This window comes from Eublepharis macularius, chromosome 5 (genome assembly GCF_028583425.1).
Source record: "Eublepharis macularius isolate TG4126 chromosome 5, MPM_Emac_v1.0, whole genome shotgun sequence".
NCBI classification, from domain to species: domain Eukaryota; kingdom Metazoa; phylum Chordata; class Lepidosauria; order Squamata; family Eublepharidae; genus Eublepharis; species Eublepharis macularius.
This window is the reverse complement of record NC_072794.1, coordinates 62,781,292-62,809,193: the sequence shown is the minus strand read 5'-3', so window position 1 is coordinate 62,809,193 and position 27,902 is coordinate 62,781,292. Positions and strand designations below refer to the sequence as shown.

At 39.5% G+C, this 27,902-nt stretch overlaps 1 protein-coding gene across 3 annotated transcripts in view; it reads left to right on the top strand.

The window, feature by feature from the left end:
• ADGRL2 (adhesion G protein-coupled receptor L2) overlaps positions 1 to 27,902 on the top strand; it is a 223,424-nt gene that overhangs the window by 135,748 nt on the left and 59,774 nt on the right. For all 3 annotated transcript variants that reach the window (XM_054979622.1, XM_054979620.1, XM_054979621.1), the window contains exon 4: positions 21,952 to 22,061. In XM_054979622.1, coding sequence (XP_054835597.1) covers positions 21,952 to 22,061 — 110 coding nt within the window. The remainder of the gene's footprint in view (positions 1 to 21,951; positions 22,062 to 27,902) is intronic.

Genomic DNA, 27,902 nt, shown 5'->3' with positions numbered 1-27,902 from the left:
AGAATAAGATTTCATCGCTCAATCTGGCCTATATCATGCTCATTGTATTAAATAATTGGGAGTGTTAATGTGTGATTAATTATCTATTTATTTAGAAAATTTAATGCTGCCTTTTTGGAGACCTACTGGAGGTGGCTCTCAAAATAAATTGGTACAATCAAATCATATGACCCCAACATATATACAAGCCATAAAAATAGCTTCACAAAATATACGCATTGTTCCCAGTACCATCTGTGGAAACTGTTTCTATTTGCTATAGCTGAGAGAAGGAGAGACCGCTTTGCCCATATGGAGTCACAGGATTAGATCTCAGCCATTATCTGTGACAATGTAATGTGATTAAGATCAACAGTTTATGTTCCTGTACTTCAGAATCAGGTGATACTCTGAGAGCAGTATATTTCACCTCTGGGTATGACTGCACACATGTCTTATTAACCTATCTAATTGTAATCAGAAGTTCTGTTACTCAAAATGACACAGACAGTGGAAGGGACAATGATGAAACTCCTTTTAAATGTGTTCAACAATATAAGCAGAAATGTATTTAAGAGTGTGTTCCTTAAGGAATGAAAGAACTATCATTTAAGTGCATAGGCTGAATTGTAGTACTGAGTCTACTATACTAGGTGTATCAAACTAGTGAACAATCATGCCCCAGAGATTCTCATGCTGCAATAATCTTCCCTCTCATGTCACTCATTCATCCTTCAGAGAACACAGCTGCACGAAATCAAAGCTCAATAGGAGAACTGTTTTCTAGCTTGGCTTTCCTGACCTTTCTATTTGTAGTTTAGCGTCCAGGCTATTTAAAATTCCTAGACCTTTAATTTGAAATCCCTGTTACTTTTACTGTCCTGTATGATGATGAAAAATCCCATTTATTTTGAAGGAGAGAAGGGAAAAGAAATGGGGATATTTTCTGTAAATATATCTAGCAAATGATGTTTTTAATTCTTTTTTTGTCAACATGAATGACGCTTGACTGAACGAAAACAAAAATAAATTACCTTCCTTCTCAGATTCCATCCTGCCAACATGTTCCACATATTCCCTTGCTTGTCAGCCATTGGGGGGTGGGGCAGGAGGAGTGCAGGGATATGAGACCAATATCCTTTCAAGTGAAAACAAGGCTGGCCATCTTCTTTCTAATGACAATGAATAAAGGAACATCTTTCACTAAAATCCAGAGTCTTGGACAGATGGATGGTGAACTCACCCATCTCATCTGATTAATCTCATCAGGATGAATTGCTTTGTCCCCTTAATTCTCAGGTCTGCACTAGTGGAAAGCCTAAACCAGTTTGTGGAAATAGTTTCCCAGCTACCTCATCACATTACAGTACATCCTACTGAGAACCACTTTGGAGCAATTCACTATATATGCTTTGTGACAGCTCTCAAAAATGGTTTTGTAAAAAGAGCTGCAGTACAGCATTCAAATTCCAATTTTTAACTTGAGTTTAAAATGCCCTTATGTTCGGAGCTTCATCTCCAGCTTCCCTTTCCAGAAAAGGCACTAAGTTATTGAAAATAAAGTCACCTTTTGGTGGGTCTTTCAGTCTTAGACAAGAATTCTACTGACCTCTTCTGCCTTGTTGGCTTTCATGTGAATAGAAGTAGCTGTTCCTTCCATAGATTGGGCTGCTACTTTTTGTTAATGGCTTTCTTTGGTCAAAATGGTGCCTTCTAGTTGAATGTTACCACATTTTTTAAAATTCCTGTTTCACTCGGTATGTCGGATACTTAGTCTTCTTGCTCTGCTCCCAAAAGTAACTGTATTGATTGTCATGTATCAGATACCAATTTGGACAAGTGCATTCCCTGACTGAATGTGCATCAAAGCTGTCATTGTAAATGACTGATCTCAAATATCAGGTCCTTATTTTCCTTTGGCGCATTATTGGCTTTCAATACCAGAGTCTGAAAGATGCTTGACAAACCTCTACTGTACATGATTATCAGAGCCAGACACTCTCTTAGATATTCCTTTATTTAGAGCTGGCTTCTGCACACATCTAAAGCGACTCACAGACACAGGCATTCTTTATGCAGACTCTTCTTAGAGAGTAAATTTATAGTCAGATAGGTGTTTGCGGGATTCTTCCTGTTTAAGCGCAGTCTCTTAAAACTGACCACATTTCGTGAATTCATTATAAAGCAAATAAACATCATAGCCTGAGGATGACCAAAATACTCACAATTGCCTGAGAGTATTTTATAATGTTAGTATTTAGCAAAGTGCAGAATGGAACTAAAATACTTCATGTATAACATATTTTATTGTTGTTGTTACTTTAATGAACTTTTGGTTGAACAATAAAATATTATTTGAATGTGTTCTTACCCTTACAAAAACCTAGTATAGTAGGCCAGTATTTTATTCCTGTATTGCAGATGGAAAAGAGGCTAAGAGGGCATGGTCACATATGGAGTTAGTGAAATACCTGAGATTCAAATTGGGAACTTCTTGATCCGTAGCCACTGCGTTTCTTATTCTCCACTGAAACCAGTATAAATTCTGGTTTATACTGAATCATAATGGTACCCAATAAGTGAAACACACCAAATGTTAAAATTTTGTACAGATTAGATCCTACAAGTGTGAGCGTGGAACACTTTATGAAAGAAGCTCCAACTAGTCATCCCTTCCCTTAGTAGCATTCATACACACTTTTGCTGTTGCACAAGCACAGCACTTTTATCCAACTGCCTCTCCTCCCCGAAGCGTCATCAATGCCACATGGGCAAACTTCATGAGGCTTCCTCCAACTCTCAACAGGTGAGCAGAGTTACCGTGTGTAAAAGAGGGTACTAGATTACAGGTTAGTTAGATTCTGGGCCAGGCATAAAAATTCTTGAGAGGATGTTTAGACCGCAGAACAAATTTCATTTTCCTTTATTTCCCACATCAACTTTGTTGCCTGCAAAATTTTGAAAGTCAAAGGTAACACTTTAACATCAGAATTAACACCTTAAAGCAAACAATCACAGATCCTGTTAAAAACACATTCTGTTTATCCAGGTGATCCAATGATCTATAGACATTTATTATATCTAATATTCAAAACAAAGATATGAAGTTAAGTCCTTTGGGAGACTTTTCTCTGTCACTATGAAAGCATGATTAATTACAGTATGATACTGGTCACCAAACCCACCGCTTCAGATGTAAAGTGGTTTTGGGGTTCCTGTATGTGCAGTGGCAAGAGCCATTTATCTGATACCTTTTCTGAAAACCCCTTTATTAAACTGTGATGACTGGTGAATAGGCAAAGTAACCAAGATTTTAATTCAAATATAATTTAAATATTCATCAAAGAGGATTTATGCTTGAAACTGACAGAAACTATTAACATCAAAAAATATAATTAACTGCACTGGGTCTCATGAAGCAGAGTTAGCCAAATAGCCGAGAGGTCTAATTGCTCTAGAGTTTGCAAAGCAATAGTTTGTGTTTTATATGGTTGCTGTGGAATTAATAGCAATGTGGTTTCCTATGTGAGGCAATTAAAGCTTTCTGTTAAGGTTCATTGCTCTATAGGATATCTGTCGAATATCGTTGTAAACAGGAATGACACACAAAACAAGATATGAAGATGGGGACCTGTAGGGAAGTGAAAATCATCAATGGCAAGAAATTAGTGAAACCTTTAAGTCAGCAAAGAGAATGTGTAGGGAATGTATTCATTCTTTACCTCCTCTCCCAAAAGGTTAAAGACAAATCAAATGTTTTTTAGCAAAATTAGCATTGTAGCATGACAAATTAAATGCAAGATTGTATTTGTTAGGAAGTAGCTACTGTTCTGATCTCTAAAATTATACCTAGAGGTTACTCCCATGACACAAACACAATCTCCTAGTTATAATGAAAACATAACCCTCACCTTTTATGCACCTTTTTAAACCTCTTAGATTTTTGCATTTGCTGTGCTCAGTTCATCCAGTCTTGAATGGGTCAGGTGTCCTAACTGCATTTTTTTACATTAATGAACTGCTGAAATGGGACTTTCAGGGTTAAGGATAAGAGCAACAACTTGATCTAAGAGTGCATCAGTTCTTATTTCAGGAATGGTTTTAACAAATTGCCTAATGAATTGGCTCAAACAGCCTAAATAATTAAAGACTAGACTACTATTATAAATGTAAAACAGAATCCTGTAGTCAAAAATTAGGGGAACCTTAATTTTTCCTCATGTGATCTGCACATTTTAAAATATGGGTATGTTTATATATGTGACATCAATCAAACCAATTCTGTGGTAGGAATTAATAACATTTAAACAATCTTAATGTAAAGGAAGGGTGCTAAACCAGAACCACCTAGGTTTCAGTTGCTTATAGAGACTTTTGCCAGGCGATATTTAACTTGCTTATGCTGTTTATATCAGTGACATGAGAGTGCGTGCTAGTTTCTCGGAAGAGTACTGTCTTTGCCGCTTCAGAGCACACTGCCTTGTACTCCCAGGCTTGCACATGGTGTTAGCAGATTAAAGCACTTCAGCCTAACATTTTATAGGTCGTGATGAACAGAGCTTATAAAGCAAGTGACTGCTATGAAGTTAATGCGGTCTAAGAGAGTAACATAGACCAAATGTTTTACTCAGTGTAATATTCTTAGCTTGCTACAGATATATCAAACAGGCATGAAAAAGCCTTCCCTCATATAAACCTTCAATGTCAACTTTGTTTGCTAACATAATAATGCTACTGAAGAAACAGGTATGTGCTCCTTAAGTTTTATGTACAAGCATATGCTTGCTTTGACTGTCTCCTTTTTATATAAGGTCCTTATAAGACCATTGGATTTTTGATTCCCTAATTCACTTTGTGAGACAGAACTGCGTAGTCTGTGTCTATGTAGTAAAATTATTTATCTGGGCAGGAGCAGTTATTGCCCAACATCAAGAACATTATGAACAGCTTCAGATGTTGAAGAAAGGCACTCTAGTCTCTTGTGTTTTCCTGTTCCTCTGCAATGCCATCACATATGAAATGTAGGGGGGTGGTATTTTAAACATCATTTTGCTATCACTAGGAAAGATATACAAATTCCCAGTGCATCTCTGAGGTGGGTGTATTTTCATGGCATACTGTTGTAGAGGAGCATGGAGCACTAGATCAGAGTTCCCCAATGTTTTTTGAATTCAGATACACAGTGGTGGGCACAACCAAAAATGACAGTTGCAAGAGATGGACAAAATGGCTGCCACAGGAGGCAGAGCTAACTACAAAAGGTCAAGAAGTGAGATTATGAATAAACTGTAATAGTAATTCTTCGGCATTTCAAGCAGAAGCTCTGTTTAACAGGATACATTTTAAAATGAACATACTGTTTTAAAATACTTCCTTGCATACATGAAGTTTACATTCAATCACACAGTGAAGATCTTTATGCTATGGTGGCAGCCACTGCCAAAGCACCATTTAAAAAATCTGCATGGCCAATCAAATCTGCCATGGCCAATCAGAAGCCCTGCTGGGCAAATATACCATCTGGCCCCACCTACTTTCTAAAAACACTTGGTGGGCACCAGAAAAGGGATTGTCAGGCACCGTCATGACCATGGGCATCACCGTGGGGACCTCTGTGCTAGATTCTTTGTATGCTGTTCATTCTGCAAGAATACCCTACATGAAGCTTGTTTGCAGTTTTTTTCACAATAATTGGAGACTGAATAGCTGCATAAGAAATGTGTGCTTTAAAAATGCCTGGAAATGCCATATAGTGTCCCAGAATATAGCATTTACATTTATGACATGTAAGTAATAAAGCTGCTCAGGAACAGCTACCGCCTCACCCCACTAGACTCTACTTTTTTACTGGGGAAAAACACTGAGTTGAACTAGTATTTCATCTCACTGAGATGTATACCTTGGAAGTATTAAAAACGTCCATATTACTTTATTAGTAGCAGTTGGTACAAGTCTTATCTTTAACCTTGCTCTTCAGTATTTGCGATATTGCTTTCTTGCTGTGATTTCTAGCCAGAAGGGGTAATGATGTTGAACACCTCTTTAATCTAGGCATTTTACCAGCTCGGCAAAGCTATTGTTCCAGCATAAATCAAACCGCTGTTCTCAACCTTAGGACTTGTGTGAAGATCTGTTTCTCTGTGCAGCAATGAGAGAGGTGGAGTTTGGTTTTTATCTTGTTCTGGAAGAATAATCACTTCTGTACAGACCAGCATGATGGTAACTTTCAGGCAGTTAAATCAGTGGTACAATTACCTGTAAGACATTTCTCATTTCAAATGTATCTGCCGTCAGAGTGTGTTACTTCACTGTTAGTATCACAGATAGGTTGAAAAACTGTCGCTCTGTATACTTAACATTCTGAGATAATTCCTTGCCTTCATGACTGAGATACAGCATAAAGATCCCTCAGTGTAGTCACACTTTTTAAAGAGCACTTTGGGTAACAGGCTGTAAGACTAAATACATATGAGTTAAGTGTTCAGTTATCATGAATACTATCAACAATGCCTTGTTGCTTTCTTATCAGCCACTTCCTGCTGTCAACCCAGCACTTATTTCAGTGGCAATGGATTTGTATCCAATGTAATGCAATATTATGTCTAGTTAATGTGGGGGTTTTAATTGTACATGCAGTGGCAGGCAATTTGAAAAAAAGGATTAGATTTATGAATATTTCCAGCTTGATTAAATATTAACTGGGAAATGACAACGGTGAACCAATGGATCGCATTGCATGTTTCTGACATTTCTGAACTTGCTTCTCAGAGACGGATACCAAAGTACCCATTTCCAAGAAAGATTACTTTTTTTTTTAAAGGCAACACAATATGCCTTTAAAAATCAACCCAATCAACACAAATCTGCCATTCATTGTCAGTCACTCATGGCAGATTCTAGCAGAACATATTCAGTGAAGCAACCTAATCTCCCCTCTTTCTCCCGAAGATTAAACTCCTTTGAGTTGCAAGAGTGAAAAGATACTTTTTCAGAGGAAGCGTTACACCTGGAACCTTTACAAACTTTCCAGATGCTAATTATACCCAGACACTGCAGTGGCTGATGAACAACAGCTCTTTTGTAGCATGCTACCCCCTCTCAAGGGAAAAAAGTACTTGTAGCATGAACTTCAGAGATACATTTTAATAGAAAATGACACCACCACTATTGAGTTGATTACAGATTGCTCCAAGGGGACACTACTACTGTCGCATGTTTTAAACCACATGGGGAGCATGGAGTGGGAGACCAGAAGATCAAATCAAAAGTCTTTCATTTAGTTACTAGTCAACAGTTTGACATTTATGCTTTTAAAGCCATGATTGGAAAGTTATGGGGGGGCGGGGAGCAGTCATGACATGCTGGTCTCAGATTGCAATCTAATCAGTATGAGAAAGAAAAGAAAGACATTCTGATCATTAGAGAATGCTTTCAGGTCAGTCATCTTATGGTTCCAGCTGCTTTTAAAGTTCTGTTTGACTATTTTGAAATGTGCTATAATATATAAATTTGTTGCAGATGATCAAAACCAAGGTTGATAAATAGACCGCCAAAGAGGATTTCCTGTGGCGGGGGGGGGGGGCTTTCACAAAAAGAAATATTTTTGCCCTTAAGAACTGGTGGCTCAGGCTGCACACAAAGGTTTTTCTGTTTTGATTTTCCTCCTTCCCTCCCTTCCCGTTCTTGCATAGTTACTGTAATACTCTGAGAGGGTAATTAATGGGCTAGAAGAGCCATTTAGGGAAAACCAGAGCCATGAGGGTAAAAAATATTTCTCCACAGAAGGATCTTTAAGGAATAAATAATTACAAGCACCAGGGTTTTGCGATGACCAATCTAAATTCGAGCATAATTAGGAGGAGCATGGTCTGAGAATAGAAGTGCTTGGCATGTGCTGCCTTTCTCATATCATGCGACTAATTAAATATTTAGGAACCCACCCCCTCCACTTCTCCCCTCTCACTAGTTAAAGAAAAATAACCTGCCACAAAAGGGCTGGTAACTTTTGCAGATAATTAACGAGTTTTGAGGGGGGATTCAGATTGCCTCCAAGGTTCTGCAAGGTCTTGCCTTATTATGCTGTATCTTCTGTATGGCCTGGTAACAAGTTTCTTGCTAATTTAAATCTTAACTAGTACATCCCATAGCGATTTCCCATTTCCCTTGTCAAAATGGGAAATTATTGTTCTATACATGAAAACTGCAGTAGGTGAACATTTTCATAAGTAATTGGTCCTAATTGACACTGCCCCCAATATACAGAAATATATTTTAATTATCCATGGCAAGGTCTTGAAATTCCAGGCATCCTATAGGTGCTTAAATAAATAAGTATGCACATTTGCTCGACCTATGTATCTGCAATCGTGTTGTCCCCATATTATGTTGAGACATGATGACCCTGTGAAATTACAGGGGTCTCAGTGGTCTGCTCTGTAAATAAATATGTCTTATTTTGCTCCTAAAACTAAGCTACTTTTATGTTGAATGTGCATTTCTGCAAATGAAAGTTGGACTGGATTAATAAGACTCTGAGCGAGTTGGGCCTAATTTGCATTAAACTGACCCAAAGGTCTTGTAAAATTGCTCAGAATTATCAAGGCTTCTACCATATCAGAGGCTTTACTAACAAATTAGTGGTGTTGTTTTAAAAATTGCTTATTTTGCTAATTAAAGGAGTTTTTAAAGGCAGTTTTAAGTTGTATTTAAAATCTATGCAAATTACCTTGTATAAAAGAAAAATCCCCCATATCATTGGCATTGTAAATCCTGGCACCATTTATTCCACGGAGAATCACATTAAAGCACTAAGAGAAAAAGCAGTCTGACTTCATAAAACTTTTAACCCTACTATGAACACTAAAATGCCAAGTTGCCACTTTGGTTTTTTAAAACAAGAATTACAGACAAAAAACGTTTAGATAAATTTAGAACAGCTTTTTACTACCCATTCTATGTGTTTCATACTTAAATCCTGATCACACCATTTGAAAGCAAAGGCTATTATTATTTACATATTTCTAAGTAATGGCTAAGCTCCAAATCGTTACTTTAGCCATTCCCAAAGACTTGCACATATCCAATGAGATCCCTCTCTCTCCACCACAGGAAAAACAGCCATGCTATATTATAAACTATTCTGTTTGTCATTGGAGAAGGTAAAGCTACTGTTCGAGAAATGCAAGCCCCACAGTGCTCAGAACTAGCTGTATATTTCCTTGTACTTGGCTAGTATTTTTAATTTAATAATTTATGTTAAAATATTTCATTCACTGCTCCCTCCTTTAAGGTGTGATGTCAACCTGTTATTATTCCTAGAAAATACTGTAAGAATATTGTTCAGTATCTGGCAGATGTTTTTGAGTGGCATGCCTGAGCATTATTTTTGTATATGCACACTAATTCACAGCTTTATTATTAAAATACAAAGCATTGGGGGCTCAGATCTTCTTGCAAGGAACACTTTCTGAGCTCAAATCTGATCCCTACCTAGTTCCTAATATTTTTTTTCCTTATGCTTATTCTGCTATCACACTCTACGATACTTTATACTTCACGTTTTCTGTGATAGATCCCTTGCACTGAAAACAAATGCTGGAGCTAGTCCTTGAAAGGACCAATGTCACCTCCGCTCTAATCCTTGAAACATAAAGCAGTGTTTAAAATTACTAACAAAGGTGCATATAATATATTGTTGAAATCCTGATGCTGAACAGATTTGTTTGAAATTATTTCAGTTAAGTAAAGAAGACACAAAAATGAGACTAACAAAATGAAATATCTGGGTCTAGTACCACCTTAAGGACCAACTAGATTACCAAGGCATGAAATTTCAAGAGTCAAAGCTCCCTCTGTTAGATTCCTGACAATATCTGACCCAGGGAACTTTGTCTCACTTTGTCTCTCGAAAGCTCATACTTTAGAAATCTAGTTGGTCTTTAAGGTACTATTGGATGCTATTGCACCAGGATTTTGCTCTTAAAATACAGATCATCATGGTTACCCACCTGAAACTTACAAAATGTATTTACCTATGGAGTTTATGTTGTGATCAGTCAGAAAATGTTGAACATCATTTCTGCATTGGACAGCCACTAAGAAAAGTTTTCTTTTTTAACACTTACAGTCCACTCTGAGTTATGAGTAGGGTTGCTGGGCCCCCTCAGTCTGCTGGAGGGGGACAGGGTCCTGGCACTTACCTTTTGGGAGAGGGGGGTGCGCCCCCGCTTGCACGCCCCCACAGGCATGATGACGTCACTTCGGGAGTGACGTCGTCATGTGGCCAGGCGCTGCAGAATGCACCCGAAATGGGCCGTTCTACTGCAAATCAGGCCCAGTTTTGAGGCGCTGCAGAGTGCAGGAGCGTTCCTGCGCTCCGCAGCTTCTGAAAACGGGCCCAGTTTGCCGTAGATCAGGCCCGTTTTGAGCACTGCAGAGCACAGCTGTGCTCCTGCGCTCCACAGCGGCCCCAATCCGGGCCAAAACGGGCCCGATCCCAGCGGCTGCAGTGCACGGGAGCGGGCAACGCTGTGGGGGAGTGCGCAAGGAAGGTTTGCGCCCCCCCCACTGCTCAGGTAAGTGGGGGTGGGGAGTGGAGGCGGGAGATCCCCCACCCCCACTGGGGGTCTGGGATCTCTAGTTATGAGTGCTTAAGTCTTTTGGGTGTAGGCATACCTCAGCAAAGAACTGGGCTGTAAACTGAGAACAAAAATCTGAAGTTTCTGTTTGTAGCGTGGAAATACGACAACAGGTCAATCAGATAATATGTTGAAAATGCTCATTAAAAGAGCAAAGCTTCACACCTCGGATATGATTTCTGTATTAATGCAGGGAACCCCCCCCCCAAAACTGTCAGACAAACTTCATTTCCATGGCATGTGAATAAGAGATACTGAAAATGCCTCCCCCCACCAAAATTAATAGTAAAAACATTCGTTAAATTGTGCTGAGAATTATAGCTGAAAATGCACATTGTTGCATATATAATCTGTGGAAATGCTCACATGCAAAAGAACAAATAAACATTTTTTTCCAAACTAATTTGGCTGTTATGATTGATTTTATAGAACTAGCCAGAAAAACTTTTTTAAAAGTACTGTATTTATTATTTGACTTGCTTTTTAATAATACCTGTAGTTTTAGCCTTTAAAATCAACAGTTTTAATGTAAAGAATTGTATAGTGCTACCATGCCACAAACATTATTATTTCATTAATTATGACAAATGGGGTCATTATTATGGAACACCTCCTTTAATTACACCACATTTAGTTCCTAATGTTATATTTATTTAGCAGTTAATAAGGTTCAGCAAATCATTAGTTGTTAAATGCTGAAAGCAAAGGATATCCCTGTTGAACTTCTGGTTTGGGTGGTATTTAGGTGTCATATAATATCTTGTTCTACTACTGGTTATAACCCTAATGTTGACTAAACTCACACAAGATTATGAGATGAATTTTGCGATCTACATTATACCTATCCTAACCAACAATTTTTTGTGGCCCTAGTTAGTTGCTTTATTTTTGTCTGATATGGCTTCTGTGTCTATAACAAAATATCAAAATTAGTACCTTTGACTTTAAAGGGAGGTGCTGTGGATTAATGTTGTGTTGCATGTTGAAGACCTCAGTTTCAGTCTACGGCATCTCTACTTAAAGGATCCTATATAGCAGTGTTATGAAAAGAGCCTTCTCTTCCTGGGAGTTGCTACTAGTTAAAGTAGACAATGTTAAGCTGTAAGACAGGAGTCTGAGCGTAAGTCTGAGTATATACTCCGTAGTCTGACTATATTGCATTTTGCTGTAAACACTGTACAAGACAGAAGAGATGGAGAAAATTTGAGCCTGCTGTAAATTTTGCCTGCCGTGCTTCTGTTATACATACAGAGAAGCCCTTCTAGAAAAAGGTAGAACTCTAATAAATAGTTTTTTAAAAAAAATTTCTTTTAAAGAAACCAGGGAATTATAGTTCTTTTGATTAAGCAGCAGGGTGATGGGGTAGGAGCGTATAGGAATTGGTATCCGATTAGCATCTTCAGCAAGCTACCATCATCAGAGTTCTTCAATTGAAGCCACAATGGTTTAGCCAGTTAAAACACAATATAATGAACAGATTTGATTGCATAAGGATCATATTGATGTGCGTAATATAAGAGGAGTTCACTCTGTATCCATTTCATCCATCTCCTGTTCTTCTGTTTGCATGAGGCACATTATCCGTGAAAATATTCTAGTGTGCAGTTTTCCAAATTTCAACACTACTTTCAGCTAGCTGGCCTTGTCATGAGATACCAAGCTTTTCATTTTAATGTTTGAGTATTTGTTCAAGTCTGTAGATTTTACATTTTTAATCTCCTCTAGAACAGTGGTGAATAATGGCCCCTGGCAGGAGATAATGAAATTTTCTTAATTTATATTTTCAAGTAGAAGCCTCAATTGAAAATGGCATCCTATGGCCTGGAGACATAGCTCTAGTGCAAGTTTCAGGGGAGCTGTAATAATAATGCAGTGCCAACAGTGACGGGGAATGATAGGACAGTGAAGAAGTAATTTAAGAAAAAAAGGGAATGTACCAAAGCTTTATTGTAGCATATCTAATGATCTACTGAAGATTCCCAATGGCTTTTGGAGCATGACAGGAGAAACTAATGTTATCTTGCCAAAACAGAAGCCTCTCCTTAATCAGCAGAGCAAGACTATTGATTAAAGCACCTCACACAAATAGATTACACATGGAATCTCATCTCCATACTTTTCACTTGGTAAACTATAATAATGAACATAAGATAATCAAAAGAGGAGAAAAAGCAATTTGTTGGGAATTGTACGAATCGAGATTGCAGCAGGAACACAAACAAATTATAATAGAAACAGCGCTGCTTTTAAAGCGAAGCGCGCAAGGATGAACGTACACAGTATGCCGGGATAAACATGAAGTGGGCAGATTTAACAGCAGGTGAAAGACTGATTTGCTTTCTGGGACCTTCTTCATCTGATGTGAAGAGCCTAGCTCTGCATTTACACTGTCATTCATCCAAGGTGAGCCTTGCTGGAGCTGTTAATTAACTGACCATTTTTGGTTTCAAATTTCCCACAGTGATATATCTGTACCGATAAACAGATATATCGGTATATACAGTATATACGGTATATAAACAGATAAACTTTTTTCATTGATGTTTAAGTTAAAAAATGTTTTAGTTTTATATATGTATGTATGTATTCTAAAAGTCCTTTAACCTGTTTGTTTGGATGTGGGTGTGTACGGGTGTGCGTGTGCTGGAATTGTAGCAGAGAAAAGGCTGTGTGTACCTGTTTTGTGTATGAAAATAAGGAAGATTCCTAATTAATGCATATGGAGTACTAATTTTTACATATCATTTGGGTTAGATTAAAAGACACATGAGCCACTTGCAGAATGGAACTTTCTCACCACTTTATACTTTCTGTAGCCCATAAAAACTTCCTTTGGGAAATGGAATACCCTAGAGAACAGTGTGGCTTGCAGTATCCCTCCTTGCGGAGGTAGAACTGCCTTCTGTTTGTGCAAAGGCTCCTTTCAGTCTATATTGTTGTGTCCACTTCAAGGACAGGATGACCCCAATTCATCTCAATATTGTTTCCTTATTTTACAATAAGTGGAAAATTATGTCCCCAACACCCCAAACAACTTTAGAAATAGATCTCAGAAAGCTGTTTCGTTTGTAAAGAATTTGAGCGCAATTATAGAATTTAACAAAAGCCTTCAAAATTATAGAACAGTGATAGGGTAGACAAAGACTTTGAACTCTGTATAAAAGGAAACTAGCCACCCTGTCCAACACATGCAGAATTTCCAGACATGCTGAAAGAATATTAGCAATGTGCACTTTATATGTATAGAAATGTTTCCAGAGATTAATATTACATGCTACCATTTGGCTGCTAACTTCTAAATAATAATGTATTATACTATGTTAGTTTTATCTATACTGTAATGCTATTATTTTTATTTATTTATTTACATCATTTACAGTCCGCCTTTCTCACTGAGACTCAAGGCGGATTACACAGTATGAGGTTATCAAGTTCATTTCAATACAATACCATAAGTTAAACAGATACAAGTTTAAAAGACATAGCACTAGCAAGGATCCAAGACAGTAGAAAAAATACTGGAGCAAAACATAATCAATTCTAGGACTAACATTAGACAACGGAGCGCTGGTTGTACATAGGAGTATATATTTAAAGCAGCAGATAATATATTAGGCAAAAATAGTGATGAAGTCTATCATCCCCAACTCATTAGTGAAGCATCTGAGACCCCATCCCTACAATACATCCCTCCCATTTGAGTAAAAAGTCTTCTTGAATAGTTCGGTTTTGCATCATTTACGGAAAGCCAGGAAAGACTATAGGATGGGAGTGATGTTCGTGCTGCTGCTCGCTCCTAATAACAATCGAGCTGCAGCATTTTGCACGAATTCTTTATTCTCATACCACACACAACTTTTGATTTAAAACATCTGCAGCTGGTATAGCTGATTTTCTTACATTATTACATGCTACCATTTGGCTGCTACCATTTGGCCGCTTCACCAAGAAATCTTAATTAGATGCAATATTTTTTGGTCAGGTTTTTTAAAAAAAATCATGGAAATCCTAACTTAACATAATAGGAAGCTACTAATTTGAAGGAAGATGTACCATAAAGTGATTAATTTATAATAACTTTTCAAGCTGTTCTTCCCAGCTACTTAAAAAATATTATTGACAATATAGCCAGTGAACAAGTGGTTTTTATTATGGTAGTGAGCAAACTGGAAGCATCTCCTTTGCAACAAGGTACTATTTCAAAAATATACTCTAGCCTAGAATTTATTTTATAGTCCACCTTTATTTTATTTTTTTTAAGTTCACCTTTCTCTCAGAGACTAAAGGCAGATTACAAATTTTAAAAATACAGTAAAACCACAAATAAAATAATGTCTATCTAGAAAATTTTCAGTCATTGAAGATATAAAAACACTCTCCTAAACAATTCTGTTTTACACATTTTGTGGAATGATAGTAGTATGGTCTCATCAGACAGGCCGTTCTACCAAGTGAAGGTCACAGTGGAGAATGCTAAGGTATGGGAAGCTGTTGATCTTACCTGTTTGCTGGGGCAGCACTTTCCTCAAGTGAGCTAGGCTATCACACTGGAATGTATCAGAAAAGGCAGTCCTGCAGATATTTAGGTCCTAGTGCATGAAGAACTTGATTGGTAACAACTAGGGGTGTGCGCTTTGGGTTTCCGATTCAGGTAAATTACCCAAATCAGACCCGATCCGTAAAGATTAGGGATATCCCTAATCAAAGCTTTCCAAAGAATTCAGAATGCTTTGGAAAGCTTTGGGGTTTAAAGGGCCCTGCTGCTGCTTGCAAACAGCGGCAGGGCCCTTTAAACATCATCCCAGCCCCAGCCCCCCACTGCCATCCCCAGCCCTCCACCCCCACCTACCTTGTTGGCGGCAGTGGTGGCTCTGGCTCCTCTGCCGCTGCGCTGCTGCACTGCCGCCTAAGCCTGCGGGGCAGTGGGGAAGGCCAGAGCCGCTGCCGCCTCCGGCCTTTCCTGCCCCTCAATAGGCCGCGGTGTGCTGGCAGCCATTTGAGGGGCAGGAAGGGCCGGAGGAGACGGAGAAAGTCCTTCCTGCCCCTCAAATGGGTGCCGTGGCACCACCACGCTGAGGCCAATTGAGGGGCAGGGGGGTAGGGGTGGAGGGGTTGCCCCGGGGGGTGGGAGGTGGGGGGGGAGTTTCCCGCCTCACTTCAGTATGCTCCGAATATTTACGGAGCATACCAAAGCAAGTAAAATACCTTAATTCCAAAGCGGCTTACCGCTTTGGAATTAAGGCATTTCCGGATTTTCCCCCCTGCTTCGGGTAAACCCAAAGCAGGAAACCCGAAGTGACCTGGCCCTGCAAATGCCTAGTAATAACTAGCATAAATTAAACCCAGAAAAAAATCAGTAACCAATGGAGAAGCCACAGAATATGGGCCATATGGTAAATGTGCCTAGTTCTGGGTAGTAATTAATCTACAGTGTTCTGCACCACCTGTCTTCAAAGGCAGTCTTCATTCTTCTGTGCAGCCCCACATTTGCACTGCGCATGCACAGGCCAGCTTTGCTTTTTTAGAGCTCCATTAGGAGCCGCCCTAGCAATGCGGTTCCTGCCTAAATAGTCACATGCCTTATGAGAAAAGTGGCCTCAACAGTTCTCTTAGCTGCTGCAAAGAGAACTTCCTTTGTGAGCTACATGTGTTTTTTGTCTGTTTTCTACCAGACTGTTTTTTCTTCGCCTTGACCTTCGATTGCACTTTTCAACTCTGCTAATCGGTTTGACCCTTTCTTGATTGACCAGCTTCTGGATCTCAGCTTGGACTTCAACTGCTTTTTCGTCTGTTCCTCTTCAACTAGTGAGCATATCTGCCTTATGCTGCCTCAGAATGACTGAGAAAGCATTGCTTAAAAAATGCTCTTCTTGCGGAGTTAAAATGATCCATACTGATGGTCATGACATATGTCGGCTGTTCTTGGGGGAAGGCCACAACATTGCAGACTGCAAATATTTTCAGAAATTTACTCCCAAAGCCAGGGATGAGAGTTGGAATGAGAGAAAGAATGAAGGCCTCACTGTGGAAGAAAGTGCTCAGATCCTCTGATACTCCAGCTGGAAAGTTACCAGCTGCAAAAGAGCATTCTCAGTGGCTTCCTCCAGATAGATATCAAAGTCAGATCTGAACATAAAACATCACTCTCTGAGACCTCTGTCAGATCCAAGCGACACATCAGAACCGCCAGCCAAGAGGTCATGTAAGACTAACCACTCTGACAAGAGCCATCCTACTGGAACCAAGAATGATGAGGTCCCCCTTGTAATGCCAAGGACTCCATCGCCACACCTCCAGTCACCTGTCTGTTCCCATTCAATCAAACATTTGGATCCAAGGAAGGAACCTATTCCCAGAGGATCAGATGGTGAGAGGCAACAGCTACCTCAATAGCCTACCCATCAGGCCATGGTTCCGAGTTCAGATCCAAGAGCCACCTCATACCACTGGTTGGACTCATACATGTCCCCATCAAGTTATTTTTACCAGGGACCTCATTCCAGCTCAGAGTGGCATGGAGTGCACCTCCATAACTGTGCTCAGTATGTACCCTTGCCATGTCATTATCAGTGGCCGTGAAGCCCATGAAAACAACCTGCGATTGGAAATGAGACTGTTAACATCTACAGAACGAACATACATCCCTCCTCTGCATCAAAGCAGTATTCTAATGAGGATTCTGAAGAAGAGAACCAAGCTTCAGAGATGTGTGACAACAGATCCAAGACAGTTTCCAACCCATCACCTGATGACAGCATCGGAGCTATCAGATCTGATTCTCCATACAAGGACTTGAGAAAGATCTTGGATCAAATGAAGAGGATGGCTCAAGCATAAGAGCTAGACATCTCTTCTGCAGACCCTAAAACAAGAGACAAGATCTTGAGGAAGTTGTACATGGACTCACCCCCTGTAGTAGAATTCTCTGTCCAGGAGGGCCTTGGAGATGTAATCAGTGAGGTATGGGCGAAATCTGCTGCCTTGCCACCTACCTCTAGGAAAATAGACCAACGGTATAAAATAAAGCAGGGTACGTGGTCCTCCTTGAGCATATACCACCTACCCTCCTCTCTAGTCACGAGAAGAAATCCAGGCAAGGCATAGAAAGTGGATCCCACAGCACCCACCAATAGAGAAGCAAGAAAGCTGGACTCCATGGAACAAAGTCAATACTGTCTTGCCCCACAATGTAAAAATAGGAAGTTACCAAACTATCATGGAGGCCTGCCTACTCTATCTGTGGGAGAAATTGTCATCCTATACAGAATCTTTGTCTGAGAACAAAAAGCCGTTAGTAAACCTTCCACAATCAGAAGCCATCTGCCTTTTCAAGTGAGTGCAGAGAAACATACTGTGAAGTCCTCTGCCAGAGGACTGGCAGGCACAGTCCTCATCAGACACCACTCCTGGCTTCATTCAACAGCTTCATCCTGGGATTCAAGGGTGAAGGTAGAGGAACTGCCCTTTGAGGGCACATCTTTATTTCCCACTAAGCTGGACAAAGTCCTGTCTCAAAAGAAGAACAACAAGCTGGCTGCTAAGTCACTATGTGTCACTACATCAGAGCAGCAGCCTTTCAAGCCTTGCTAATTCCTGAGGTATAGTTACCAATTCGGAAGATCTCAAAGGTACTACTCGTTTCAGGACCATGCCACTCAACAACATCCATAAAGTGCACCACCTTCAAAGTTAAGGAGAAGAACACACTCAATACCAAAACCCTCTTGACCATCACACCAGCGCAAGGAACAGGAACAGACCAAGCAGTTCTGACTCTGCACAGAAGTCACTTTGGCCAACCTGTCTTACAAGGACAGATTGTCTGCCTTTGTGCCTATTTGAATGTCCATAACATCAGACACTTGGGTCTTGTCCATAATGACACCAAGCTAAAGACTTCAATTTAAAGAATTATCACAATGTCAACTGCCTGAACATGCAGTCAATAATATTCTTCCCCAACTGGCATCTGAAATTCAGTCCCTCCTTCAAAGGGGGGAAATACAGGTGGTCCCTGAGGGGGAGTCACAGTATGGGTTCTTTTCTATATTTTTTCTTGTTCTTAAGAAGGATGGCGGCCTTAGGCCTATACATGACCTTCGTGATCTCAATTCATTCCTTAAGGTAACAAAATTCCAGATAGTAACCCTTCAAGCCAACTTAGCCCTGCTTGTACCAAATAGTTGAATTGTGGCCCTTGATCTTAAGGACACAAATTTCCATATAGTCATCCATAAGGATCATAGGAAATTTCTTCGTTTTAAATATAATGATGTGTATTATCAGTACACTGTACTACCATTTGGCATTTTCACTGCGCCCAGGGTATTCACCAAATGTATGGCACCAGTGATGGCACACTTCAGATCACTGTGGCAAACCATTTTTCCCTACTTAGATGACTGGCTTATTGCTGCACCTTCAGAAGAACAACTCTCATCTCATGTCCAGTTGGTGACTAATGCTTGTAATCACCTAGGATTGGTCATAAATGTGGAAAAATCTAAACTGTCACCGTCTCGGTTGGCAACGAATGTAGGGAGAGTGTTAGATACGAACAAGGGAATAGCTACCCTTCCAAGGGATAGGACGCTCAAAATCAAAAAAATTAGCTCATACTTTTAAGAGACAGCATTTCCAGTCTTTTTTTTTTTTTTTTGTATATAGAAGTTGCTGGATCTTAGAGAATCTACCATGGTGGTGGTCCCATTTGCAAGGTTAAATATACAAGATCTTCAAAACTGGTTCATGCAAAGTTTAAATTATCAACATTCTCCCCAAACCACAAATTGTCTATCCCACAAAAGGGATAGTGGGCTCATTAACTTGGTGGGAGAACAAATGCAACCTTTTTAAAAGTGTTACCTTTGAGGATTTGAATCTAGGCCTTTCATATCTCAATCACACAAGATCAGCATTAAGGGTGTACACCCCCCCCCCCAAAATACAGTAAATCCTATTTTTTTTTACTGAATTTGAGGAAAAAATTGGAATTCCCTGAATTCTGAATTGATTCTCTAATTCAGTTCTGCTATTTCCAAAAAAATTGCCATTATTATTATGGGAAAATCACTTTGGGGGCTATCCAGTCAATTCAGAGGGGTCATTTTTCGACCAGACTTCATCATATTTGGAGGGAACCTGCTCCTGACTGTTATCTGTAGAACCCACGGTTGGAACTTAGCCTAGCAGAAGCAAACTGAAGCAAGGGTATGCCTTGTGCTTGTGGCTGGGTACTGCTTGTTTCTGGTGAACCCAGTGCCTGGCTGCTATGAATGACACTGGTTATGTTGGGCTAAATTGCAACAGTGTTGCTTGCTTCAGCTTAGTTTGAGTGGAATGGGTGTGATTCTCTGATGCGACGTTAGTTCCCTTGCTTCACTTTGGTTTGGGGAGAGGGATTCCATTCTCTCCTGAATCCCTGCAAGGATTTGCAGGGGGCCTCTCATTTTTCCCCCCTCCCTCTATTTCCTTTTCCCCCTTCCCCTATAACCTCTCCATGGGAAAATTCTGGGCAAGTTGTACAGCTGGCCCAGTTGCATGATAAGAAACTCACAGGGCTCCTCATACTGTTTCTTATTTCCCTTCCCCTGGCAGCCCCCACATACTTTTCCCTGCTTCCTTCTGTCCATCCTACCTTCCAGCTAATCTACCTTTTAACTATCCCCCCATCCTCAGCTGTACTTATTTCCTTCATATATAACCCCACTTTTCTCCACAGTGGGGACCAAAGCAGATTAAAGCTTTCTCTTCTCATCCACACACACTCTCAATTTAACCTACCTCACAAGGTTCTTATGAGAACAGTGTGACTGGCCCGGAGTTCCTCATTGATCTTTCACAGCAGAGTAGGGATTTGAACCTAGGCCTTTTCATATCTTAGTCTTATACTCTAACCACTACCCTGGCTTTCATGGTGCGGCCACTGTTGAATAATAGTAAGCAGCTGGGCCTGGGTGAGTCATGCTACCACCTGGAGGCTGGAAACCCTAATACACAATAGTATGCAACTGACCGAAAATACATTTGCTAAGTATGTTGTTAACATTCACAGGGTAAATTTGGCATGAGGAAACATCAGTTGGTATAAAATAAAGCCTTGAGGTGTGATTCACACAAAATCAAAATGGGATTTTTTTCAGTTCAAACTAGAAGGAATGAGAAAATTGATAGCATTGCTAATTATTGCAAGATATATGTCTATTGCTGCTATATGTATATTGTATATACATATGTATATTGCAGATACAAAAAGCACTCCTAGCATGAGATCTGTAGTGTTACTGGCTGTGAAAGGAATCTGTGCCATTCCTGATGCCCTTCACAGAATTCTAAACCAGAGTCTCTTCCTAAGCCATCGAGTAGAGTGGTTCTAAAGTCATATGGAAATTTTACAGTTGGTCTGGCTTTAATATTTGCACAGCAGCATGAATTTAAAATACAGCTTGATCTTGCACCTGTTGGCAGAAGACAGATGTTAGAAGCTTCCTGACACAAGACAGATCGCCTCAACTTGTGCAAGGGTATTCAGTAGTGTGGGAAGTAGTAGTAATGCTGGAGTTGATGTACAGCTGGAGTCAAAGGCTAGACTATTATTTTAAGATCTGGCTTCCTTTCCTTCAGTTTACTGACAAACAGAACTCACCCAGGAGATCAGCCAAGCTTTCTTTGTTTAGTCACCAAACTGTTTCCGATCTTTTTAACTTTCCTCCTTCCTTTGCTTTTAGAGCAAAGGATAGTTTTGTTTTGCTTTGTTTTCATTTTAACTAGTTGTGCCTCACATAATTTTAAATGATTATGTCATTAAAAGAAAAATCAAGCCTAGATTCTGTTATATCCTTCTGCAAAACATCAGACTTGTACAAATCAACAGCTTTTGATTATCGTTCTTATTTTTTATACAAGTTCTTATTACAGGGCATCATGCATTTGCAGTTTTCCCTGGTCGTATGCAAAAAGCAATAACCAAGATGCCTGCCTGCCTGCCTGCCTGCCTGCCTGCCTAGGGTTGATTTTCCACAAAGTCACAATCAAATCTACTATTCAACAGATAAGATTTTCATAGTGGTTAGAATGTTTGCCTAGGACCTGGGAGACCCAGGTTCGAATCCCCACTCTGCCATGGAAGTCTGCTCAGTGCCTTTGGGCTGGCCATGCGCTCTCAGCCTAACCTACTTCATATTGTTGTCCTGAGGATACAATGAACCAAGGAGAATGTTTTAAGGCACTGTAGGTCCCCATTGTGAAGAAAAGTGGAACATAAATAAAGCAAATAAATGTTTGCTAAATTTATTTTAGTTAAATTAATTACTTTTCTTTCTGTTCCCTCTTACAGGTGCAACAATCGAACTCAGTGCATAGTAGTTACTGGATCAGATGTGTTTCCTGATCCTTGCCCTGGAACATACAAATACCTCGAAGTCCAATATGAATGTGTCCCCTACAGTAAGTACATGCTATTTGTTCTTGTTCACTTCCTCTAGTTCTCACAACTGATGCTGGAACCATGCTACATTCACAAAAAGAGCATACGTTTATGGCCTTAAAACCATTATGCATGCAGAGCACTTACAAACTAGGGCCTCCAATTAGCTTCACAAAGTGTGGAAAGGAGCCATAATGTAATGCTGGCCAAGTGTCTGTCTGTGTTCTTAAGTGTTTGGCTTTTAAGGCTACTAGGGTTGATTTTCCACAAAAACAAACTTGAATTAGCTATTCAAAAGACTAGATAGGAATTTGTACTTTTGCCCAATACCAGTTCCTGACAAATTGGCTTGGCTTGTAGTTTTCTAAAGAAACCACTGGCTTCCATTTTAATCTTTAGCAGTTTGAAAAGACTCCCTGCTGTGGTAACTTCAGTGTTTGTGTTAGAGTAAGTTCCATGGAAATATTTAGGGACTCTTTCCATAATTATTATTTGATTTGGTAGGGTTTGTTTAAAGTGTTTGTATAGAAGCTCAAGAGCTTAGTACTTCACAATCGCTTTTACAGCATTTTACATTCAATCTTTTTTTTAACTTGCAGAATTTCACACTTTGAAATATCACATTCAGAGATATGCTGTACTGTGATAGATAATATATAATATTTTTCCCCTGTGTTCTTAGCATTGCTTCCCATCTGCAGAAGGGAAAAGCTTTGGCAGCCACTATGCAGTCCATAAGACTTGTCCCGCCTGCCTGAGCTGATTCATCCCGTTTCTGAAGAGCTTTTGTTTTCTCCTTCATAATGCTGTTCCTCAAAATAAAATTCTCGCTTAGCCTCATTTTCCATTAGAGGAAGGTCATTGCTTGTAACAGTAAACTTTAGCAGTGCATTGATTGTGCTTCCATTTATTATAAATGTGAGATTAATGTTCTTAATACACAGCAGCCCTTCAAACTTAAAAAAAAACCAACAGTATTTTTGAGCTTGTGTGTGTTTAGAGAGAACACACCTTCCATGAGATGTAGCGCATTAGGGTTGGTGCTGCTGATGAATCATAAATCCAAGGACTGAACTATTTCTAAAACGTTATATCAAGAATCTACTTATTTAGTTGTGCACTTTAAAACACAAACTAATCTAAAGCATCTAGGCAGTGCTCAATACTAAATCACTGCATTAGCTTTACTGAGTCAAAGGCCAAACACAGATCATCTTTTCCTTTCATTCTTGCTATCTATTCTAGTATCATTGTGGAATGGATGCTTGTTGTGATTTTATTTTTCTGTGCCTTCTGTAGGATTGGAAGCCTACTGTGTATGCTGACGTTAGTATCTGTCCTCCTGTGTCTTTCATTGGTAGCTTACTGTAACCATTCTTTGTGTAGCACTTTTGAGGAGGAATGTTATTTTCCCTATCTAACAAAAACCATTTTGTTTCACAAAGTCACCTCTACATTAAGATCATGATTTCTATTCCTAAATTCCCAGAAAAAGGCAGTGACTCTAATTTCAAGACATAAGGCCAAAACGCCAAGATGTTTGCATTTCCTTGGGCCTGTTCCTGTAGGATGAGGCAATATAAAACAAAAATTATGCAAGTATTATTTTCAGATTTCAGATCAATTTCTATGCTGTTTTAGGGAGACAAGTGTGGATATGTCCTGCTGATTGGGTTTTCCTATCTATCAAGAAAGTTGTTTCTTTTGCAGTTAACAGAAGGACACTCTGCACAGCTTTGCCTATGCAGAACTCTTAACTTTACTCCTTTTGAAAAAAATATATACATATATTGCTTATTACATGTTCTCTTATAGTACTCTTCTTGGTTGCTTTGGGAAGGGCTGAGATGAATCACAGCCTTTCCCGATTCATGCATCAAATTCAGAGCTTAAATAGATAGATGCTTAATGTGAGTTAATATTGGTGAATAATGATATTTTCTTGTTTGTATTACGTGGTCAAATGATAATAGAGTGGTATAATATTTAAATATACAAACATTGGCAGCAATCCTGCACTGACTTGCATGCTTTTGCATATTTTGAATTCAGTTAAGAATACGTAGCTGAGTGCAGGATTTTACATCCTCTCTCAACAACCCATCAGCTCACTAAATAGGATTTCACCTTGCTACTTTTTTAGATTTGGAGAAAATATCAGCAGAAACTCTGGGACTAGCATGCCTCTGTCATGCATGAAGGATAGGAATGTATTTTTTGGCTCTGTACTAAAGACCCTATTATATCCTGCAGAAGATTTAAGAAAACTCATATTGGAAGATTTAAGAAAACTTATATTGGAAGATTTAAGAAAACTCATATTGTTGGGTAGTAATTCAGTTCTCTTATATGCATATGTCAGGCAGTGTGTAGATTAATCATTTAGATTCCTGTACCTTAGAGATGTAAACAACATCTCTGTTATTTATCACATGATAGAGAAATACCAAATAATATAAACATCATCCAGTCAGTGAATTCTTGAATAATTATTATGAAAATGCAAGGAACTAGATAGCCCATATCTAGACTGGATTTTCAGGGTTTACAAAGCCGAGAATTGAGTGTCCAAATGGTAGCTTAGAGTAGTGGTCCCAAAGGCTGTCACATCTTTGTGACAGCCTTTAAAAATATTTAACTATAAAGTTGACTGTATGTATTTAACTATACATTCCCAATCAGCTTTATATACTTGTGTGAATATTCCTACATATCCTTATTAATCTTTTTTCTCTCCTTAAACTCCAAATACAGTAAAAAGCTTTGTTATCCAGCGCTTGATTATCCCAAATGCTTCTCCCCCTCAGCTGCCATACCCCTGCATCAGGCATATGCACACCCTACTTCTAACTTGCCAGCCAACATGATGTCTCGGACTACTGTTGGACTTCTGACAGCTGGCCCTGCCAGCTGACGTCATTCTCAGGTGCCTCCTTCGCACTCAGCCTTCCTCAAGGTGTTGGCAGCTAGCTCTGCTGGAGGGCTGTCTTGTCTGCTTGTTGTACAGGATGGATCCGTGCCTTGGGGGAAGAGGAAGTGTCCCACCAGCTGTTGGGGCTGTTGCCATTGTATTTTCAGTGGGGTAAGGTTTGGTTGCTGCAAATTCCTCTGAATAGGAGGTGGGGCAGAGCAATAAGCTCTGGCACATTTGATTAATCCCACACAGATTTTACACACACGTGGAACATTTGATTAACTGGAAAACCCCATTCCTCATGAGTGCCTGATAACAAAGTTTTCACTGTGATCTTTGTGTTATATATGTGTAAGATTTATCATTCTTTCTGTTGTAGAGTTGTGAAGTTTTCTGTGTATAACTCAAGAGCTCTGGATGCTTTTCAGTACTCAAATTTCAGCCCTTTCAGTGGAAATTCATTTCAGAAATTCAGCTGCTGCTGTGCAAGCTTGACAGTTACATGTTACACATTCAGACACTGCTTTTAAAGTTTTGCATCTTGTTTATTTGCTCCAGTGGTGAACTACTTCAGTCTCCTGTGCTGAAATTAACAAAAGCACTTACAATCCATCGTGTATTTCAGGTTCTAGGCCATGGGCAGAGATCGTCCTTATCAGAAAATACATATGTTTTGCTGTGTTCCTTCTTTATTAGTACAGTTGCTATTCAATGCAGTCACTTTTGAGCTTGATTAGGGAGCTTGAGAGGGTCAGCTGTGCAGTTTATTAACTCCAATCATAGTTTTTATTATTGACTTATACTTGACCGTTGATGAATGAACTTTTTCTCCTCCTTATTTATTCATTTGGATGCATCCATACTGTCTCTCATCTGTAAGACTCCCAAGCCAGTACACAAGAGGAAATGATGCAACTTAACAATCAGCAATCAAAACCAGTTGAACCATAAGTAGAAACATTACTAAAACAATGGACAATAAAAGCAACATCATTATTTTTAAATACAATATAGCAGATAAAACTAGGAAATATACATATTCAGTTAGTAGCTTATGCAAGAACAGGCATATTAATCATTCAGTAGTAACCACTAAATACACCATCAAAGAAAAAAAACAATCACCAATGCTTGGGTATATGATAATATTATTTCTTGGGTTGAAGCTTAGAACAGAAAGTACCAGGTTGATAGTAGTGAAAAGTAGTTCCACAAACAAGAGAGAAACAAGAGAGACCTTTGTAGCCAGCCATTCACCTCACATCAGTTAATGAGGCATGTGAAGCAGTATTTGTGAGATAAATTTTAATGTTTGGGCAGTTGAGATGGCAGTCCTTAAGGTATCATGATCCCAGGCCATTCATATCTTTAAATTTAAGAACTAGTATTTTGAATTGTGCTTGAAAACTGATTAATAGAGAGTGAAGCTCTTTCAAAACTGGCGTGATGTGATCTTGTGCAAACATACCAGTCAATAAGCTTGCAGCACTGTTCTGTGCTCATTTATAAATTGTTGTAGTTTTGCATGATTTTCAAAATATATCCTTGCATAGAACATGTTATGATCATGCAGCATGTCTTTTTTGGTGTAGTCTAGTTAAGGGTTTCATTTAGGCTTTGGTGTGTGGTGTGTGTGTGTGTGTGTAATGGTATACCAAACAGCAGCACTAAATAACCGTGTAACTTTCCAGAAAAGAGTTAGTGGCTTGTTTATTAGGGTTAGACATGGGCACAAACAGAAAAAAAAACCGAACATGGTGTTTGTTGTTCGTTGCCATCCACAAACAACGAACAGAAAACACTGACGAACATGATCCTGTCACGAACATGTTCATTGTTCGTGGGGGCCAGCAGGCTCTTCTCCAGCCATCAAGATCACTACTACACCACTCCCAGAAACCCTACCTGAGCAGGCAGCAGGAAATGTACCAATAATAAATAATAGCTTGGCCTCAGAGCCTGGCAGCAGCCCTGGAACCTGAAGGGGTAGATCCCTACCATACCACTCCCAGAAACCTTACCTGAGTAGGCAGCAGGAAAGGTACCAGTAATAAATAATAGCTTGGCCCAGAGCCTGGCAGCAGCCCTGGAACTTGAAGAGGTAGATCCCTATGCCACCACACACAAAGAAAATTCAAGCTCCAATGCACTCTCCCTGTCTCTCTCTCAAAATGCCAACAGCAACTGTCTCTCCCTCACTGTCTGCAAAACCAGAGCTGGGAGTCCCCCTCCCCCCTTCTCTTTGCTTCCTTGTAACAAATTTGGAGCTCCACACTTGAAAGGAAGACCTGACTATCAAGCTAAATTGGGCTTAGATTGGGGTTTCCACGACAACAGCAGGAGTTCAGACAGAGTTCAGACAATCCCTGCCTCTGGTTGCCAGGGGAATTGTGCAGGTGCCAGATTGTCTGCCTTGACGAAGAGCAAGGAACGAGGCTTGCAACAACCACCTGTCCATTTAGAATGGGGCCTCACGAACAGCTTGTTCGTGAACAGCTGATTGGGCTGTTCGTGGCTTTTTTTAGTTCATATTGCTGTTTGTGCCCATCTCTAATTAGGATACATTAGAAAGGGTTTCTCAATTTTCATTTGAATGCTTGGAAATACTGCAGGGTCTGGGAAGGTGAAAAGAGCATTTAAATCCCAGGGAACCATAAAATCCATTTAGTTTATTTATTTACTTTGATTTATAGACTACTATGTGACATAGACTGGTAGTGTATTTAAACAAAAGTGAAAGAAAGGTAGTTATTTTGTTTCTTGTAAATTCATGGAGTTGAATACAGGTTTTTAAAAGTGGTTTCTATCTAGCTTTTGATCCAAAAGGATACCTATAATATTCTAAATATCCCCTTTGAAAGGGAAAAGGAAACGGGAGATAGGGGAATAGATGTTGGAAAAATGTTTTCTCACACTTTCCAGTCACCCCAGAAGTAGCACTAGTTAA